A 5,728-nucleotide genomic window follows, 5' to 3' on the forward strand; every position below is an offset into this window, starting at 1 on the left:
CACATCCTACAAGATTAAAAATGGATATAAATTTCTAGATATGTTGATGAACTATGGTTTCCCTAATATAATATGTGACCATTTGACTTCAAAATGTAGGCCACACAAAAACTAAACAATAGTCACACATGTGCTATTGCCATGCTACAAAATTGGTTTAGGGTTTCGATTTCTAGAATTCTTGATGAACTAGAGTTTTCCCTAAAATAGCAACAATTGAGAATTTTCTTCAAATTTCCTGATAAAATAGACGAGGATTGAGGGGGAATACCTTGGAGAAGGGTTGGGGAGCAAGATCTCGGAGAGAATCAGCAAGATGGGGCCGTTCGGTGGGAGGTTTGGAGGAGGGAGAGAGGGGACAACAGCCACCGCTTCCTGGTGCCTCCCACATCGCGATGAACCCTAGACCCGACTGGCTGGGCTGGCTCGGGCCGACCATGCCGTTCTATTACGCATCGAAGTGCCGCGCCCCAGCTCTCGGTCTACCACGCACCAGGGCTCGCTACGCCACGCTGGCGCTACTGCCGCGCCAAGGAGAAAGGTGTGGCACTGGTGTTTGCAACGCCCTTGTTGCCTGCGCGGCACATATGGGTTACTTTAGTGAAATAGTTTGGCCGATGGTTTATTTTTCGAATTTGTTTTGCTTTTAGGTTATTTTTTGTGGAAATCGCCCGCGTTAGAGATGCCTAAGTGCGGCTTCAAATTACCCGTTGGTTAATGAGCTAACGTGTCGTGTACGGGGCAGCACTGCAGAGTACTCCTTGCTCGCTATGTACGGACTTTGTCAGTACACTGTGCACGTCCTAGTTTGCTTCCTCTCTCCTCTGTACTAAATTGAAGGCGCGACAGGGTGTACCAAGATTGTATTCTGGGAAATCTAGTACGGCGTACTGTTCATAAAAACTGAATGACGTCAGGGCATCTCCAACCGGGCGACCCAAACGGACGCGCTGGGCCGTCCGTTTTGGGCCGTTTAGGTCGCCGCCCGGACACGCGGACAGCGCCCCACGTCCGCGTGTCCGTTTGGGTCGCACGCTGCGCCCAACGCGGCGACCCAAACGAGACGCCACGTGGTTCGTCTTCCTTGCGCGGCGTCGCGCCATGGCAGAGCCTCGACGGGACAGCCATGGTGGGCGGTGGAACGCGCGGGAAAGTTCCCGCGCGCACCAAGGTTCCCGCGCGCGAAAACGCCATTGGCGCGACCGACCGCCCAAGTTTCCCGCCGAGCCGCCGGCTATAAAGACGGCGGCGGTCTCGCACGGACCGCAACACCATCCTCCCCGCCCCCTGCTCGTCGCCATGCCGCGCACCTGCCGGAGCCACATGGGCCAAGCTCTCCCTCGCCGCCCGGGCCGGGTTCCCGCGGACGGTGGAGGAGGAGCGCGCGGACTCGCGGTGGGTCGCCGACGATGAGGCGCTGCGCGTCGCTGCCGAGGCGGCGGCACAGAAGGCCGGTGACGCGGAGATGGTGGAGGCGGCCGCGGAGGCCGGCACGAGACCGCGGACGGGCGGCACGAGACCGCGGACGGGCGGTACGAGGCCGCGGAGGAGGGCGGCCGCCGCGGAGGAGCCCGTCAACGAGGAGGACCTCGCGGCCGGCGAACATCAACGCCGCCATCGAGGAGCGACTCGCCGACCTCACGCGCGTGACGAAGGAGCACGAGGGCATCCGGCGGGCCGGCCGCCGCCGCTAGGCGACCTCCTCGGCCGGAAGAACGAGCCGCTCGCTATGCGAGCAGCCCGTCACCTCATCCGGATGCCGTCGCCCGAGCGGCGCGCCGGGAGGATGCTTGCGTCGGCGGAGCGTGGCCGGCAAGAGCGCATGCGCCGGCGGCAGGAGATCCACGAGGGCCAGGCACCCGCCCGCGTCCGCTCGGAGGCGCGCACCGCCGTGGAACGCGCCGCTGCGGGAGGTGGAGCAATGCGGGAAGCGGATGGTTCCGCCGCGAGGAGCGGAGCGCGAGCGCGCCCGAGGTGCGCGGACGGAAAGGAGGAGGATGGTGGCCTCCGCCCAAGCCGCCGCCGCCGCCGCCGCGCCCGCGCCGCCGCCGCCGCGCCACCCGGCCCGTAGGCCGGAGTGGAATCCTCACGCGTACGAGCCGCCCGCGTCGAGTGAAATCCACGGCCCCGACGGCGAGCCGGCGAGGAGTCGCCGGCGAGACCGCCGGCCCCATACGTATAGGGTAGAAGTAGTAGCTAAAAAAATGTAATGAGTTCTTTTTAATGAAAAATATTGTTCATGCCTATGACACGCGGGCCGAGGGCGGACAAGGGGCGGACGCGAGCGACCGAGCCTTTCGCGTCCGCGGCCACGCAAACCCGGCCCGGATTTGGGCCGGGTTTGCGTCGTTCCGGACGCCGCGGGCATCCGTTTTAGGGATGGGTCCGCGCGCTGGGCCGGTTTTTTGTCCGGCTCGACCCATCCGGACGCGCGGGCGCGGGATGGGTCGCCCGGTTGGAGATGCCCTCAAAGGCTATATGCATGTACTCGTATGAATTTCCTTGTTCAGCAATTTTGAATGACTCACATGACCAGGGGGAGCCATGATTCTTCAATACTTAGAAAACAGTTTATTTCCCCATTTTAAATTGCATGTTTCTTCTTTTAGCCCTCTGCTCACGTGCCATGCCAATTTGCTACGACTAAGTTATTCTAATACACTTCTATAAGAGGAAGCCCAGAAAGTACGATGGCATACCTGGCTTGTGCAGACCACATGCTAAAAAGAGCCATCTCTGTAGTGTCTGTATAAAGCAGTTCATTTCAGACAAACGTCGCTTGCACATGGGCCCCGGATAGAAAGAAAAAACAATGTGATGTAGTACTCCACATTATTTATACGGGTCCATGTACGGTAGCGCTGGACCCGCACATTCCAAATCTACCACATTTCGCTTGGTAAATCTGATATTTATTTTACTTGGTCTGTATTTTTTTTGCATGCAAAAAGACGGACAGGGAATGCTAAATTTTAATTTTTATAAGGCAGTCATTTGAAAGAATTGAGGACCATACCAAGCCATGTATTTTTCCAATTGTAAATTTCTCCCCTTTCTTGCAATTCAGTGAAAGACATTTTAATCCTTTCACTTGGAAAAAGGGGAACAAATCTATCTAGCAAAACAAGGATTAAAACGACAGAAAAGGTGGAGATTATTTAAGCTATTTTGAATCAACACATGCACTTGCAAACATACTTCTAACTCGCGAGAAGAAGCCTAAAAAGAATGAAGGAAGAGTTACAAATGGAGGTCCAAGCTAAGAGCCTCCTGCTGCTGCCCCAATTCACACCTACCTAGCTTCTCCGGCGACGTGGAGGAGCAGGACGAAAAGGACGGCGACGAGGGCAGCAAGCTCATCGCCACCGTCTGCTGGTCGTCCTTGCAGCTGGTCACCACCTCCACCGCCGGCCGCATCGCCGTCACCGGCGTGGCAGCGCCGAAGCTCTGCGTGTTGGCGGGCTGGGGCGCCCTCCAGAGGCCTTGCACGACGGGGCTGCCGTCGATGGGCTGGGAAACGGAGCCCGGCCCGCCGTAGGGTCCCGGGACGCCAGCGGCCGCCGTGCTCCACATCGGGTAGTGCGGCGGCGGCAGCTGGTGGTGGTGGTCGTAGCGGCCGGCGAGGTGGTGGTGGTAGCCGAGGAGGGCGCCGTACATGTGGCCGGGCACGTAGCGGTGCATGGCGAGGGAGGCCTGGAGGTGGGCCCGCTTGGCGTGCTGGCGCTCCCGCTTGTGCGCGTTCTGGTGGCCGCCCAGCGCCTGCGACGTCGGGAAGTTGCGGCAGCAGTAGTGGCACTCGAACTTGCGAGACGCCTCCCCTGCCGTCGCCGCGCCCGGGCCGCCGTTGGCCTCCGACGTGACGGTGCTCCCGTTGGCCGCGTCCGGGGAGCCGGAGCCGTCCTGCTTGCGCTGCGGCGGATGCTGCGGGCCGTCGGTGTTGGAGAACTCGCGGCCGAAGAGCCGGATGGTGGTGTCGACCGGAGCCTGCCGCTGCGGATGTGCCGACGCCGGCCGGATGAAGGGCAGCTGCGAGAACGCGTCGACGGTTCGCACCTCCTGCTTGGCCGCCATGGCTAGCTCAAACTGGAACCGGGGAGGGAATTCTCTTCCACTGGTTGCTAGAAGTGTGTGTGTGTTTCTTTCTTTCCTTCTTTCTGTTTGTGTGCTAGCTGAGGAATTTTGGCGACGAGTTTGGTGCGGTTTTAAGGAGAGATGGGCGATGCTTGTAAGGTCGGAGCGGAGGGGGACCATGGATATGTGTGAGGTCGGAACCGAGAGCCCGAGAGGTGACAAGTAGGTAGACCAAGCAAGCGAGGAAGTAGCTTAAACCTCTAGCTCTCCCACCACCAAGTACAAGCGCAGCTGCAGTGCCAGTCGCAGTTTGCCGCTGCCTGCTTGCTTGCTTGCGCCCTGGCTATCCAGCTAGTGGAAGAGTGTAGCTTCTTCGACCATGCACGCTATTACTAGTAGCCTCATCACGCGCATCCCATGCGTGACAATAAGGGCATCTCTGCCGACGCAAATCGGTGTTCGCGAGCGTCCCCGCACTATCGAAAACGAGCGTCCCTGCACTGTCGAAAAATGGGGCTGAACACATGACCAGCGGCCCGGCGCAAACTGATCGGTCTATCCACTTGGACACAAACACGGACTAAATTTGCACCATGAATGTGTCTCCGTGGATGCGTCGCAGATGTAATGCGTGTTTGTGCCCTATCGCCACGGGCCTGCCTGGCAGCGGACGCTTTGGCTGCATCGCTTTCACGAATGGGCGTGTCACAGCATTCGCCGTCAATGGCGCCTTGTCTTCAGAGGCCATGCCAGGTCTGTCATACGGCAGTTGGCCTTCTGCGCCTCCATCAATGGCACGCGGCTTCGTGTCCCGAGCATGCCACTACTAGAAAGATATTTATCAGCGCCACACCTATTTTGGCTACCAGTGGCGCACTAGGGCACGTCACTTCTATCAGGCTACTGCTAATGGTTTAGAAGTGGCGACTGGTAATCCAAGTATCTGGTGCGCCACTGCTAACCTTTAGGTGCGCCACTGCTATGCCTCTATGGTGCGCCACTAGTACTATAAATGGTGTGCCACTGCTATTTTTGAAATTTTTATCAGGATCAGGATCTGGATCTACCACGATCTTTTTGCTCATTTTTGTGCTCGTTTTGGTTTTCGAATTATTTGTCCCGTTCATCTAGCCTTTTTTTGCTCGTTTTTATTCTCCAATTATTTGTCTCATCAGATATGTTGGTGGATGTAAGAGAGAAGAGGATGGAGGATGGAGGAGAGGAGTGGGAGGAGGAAGGTGGTGGCCGGATGGAGGAGGGAGTGACCAGATGGAGGAGGAGGGAGTAGCCGGAGAAGGAGAGGAGGAAGTATCGAGGGGAATGAAGTGGCCGGATGGAGGAGGAGGGAGTGGCCGGAGAAGGATGAGGAATTATGGAGGAGGAAGAATGGAGGAGGAGGTCGGGCGTCAGAGAGGATGTTGGAGTGGAGGAGAAGGAGGAGAGAATGGAGTGGAGGAGAAGGAGGAGAGATGAGAGAATGGAGTGGAGGAGAAGGTGGCACTGAGGGTAGGTGGTGGCCTGACACATTTTGAATTTCGATGGAGGGAAGCTTAGCAGTGGCGCACCAAGGCATGGGTGTGCCACTGCTAATTTTTTATTTTTTTTGAAATTTCTGCTCGAAATCTAAAACCTGAAAAAAACCTGTTTCCTTTTCGAT

At 57.5% G+C, this 5,728-nt stretch overlaps 1 protein-coding gene across 1 annotated transcript; it reads right to left on the minus strand.

The window, feature by feature from the left end:
• Positions 1 to 3,139: 3,139 nt before the first annotated feature.
• Positions 3,140 to 4,381, minus strand: LOC124688441 (zinc finger protein 8-like). The gene has a single exon (XM_047222122.1). The coding sequence runs from the start codon at positions 4,249 to 4,251 to the stop codon at positions 3,241 to 3,243; it is 1,011 nt and encodes a 336-aa protein (XP_047078078.1). The 5' UTR covers positions 4,252 to 4,381; the 3' UTR covers positions 3,140 to 3,240.
• Positions 4,382 to 5,728: the final 1,347 nt, after the last annotated feature.

The sequence above is a fragment of the Lolium rigidum genome, chromosome 2, assembly GCF_022539505.1.
Source record: "Lolium rigidum isolate FL_2022 chromosome 2, APGP_CSIRO_Lrig_0.1, whole genome shotgun sequence".
NCBI lineage: Eukaryota > Viridiplantae > Streptophyta > Magnoliopsida > Poales > Poaceae > Lolium > Lolium rigidum.

What these genes read in the sequence shown, in the direction of transcription:
- LOC124688441 (XM_047222122.1), bottom strand. Translation starts at nt 4,251, where the DNA reads ATGGTCCCCCTCCGCTCCGACCTTACAAGCATCGCCCATCTCTCCTTA.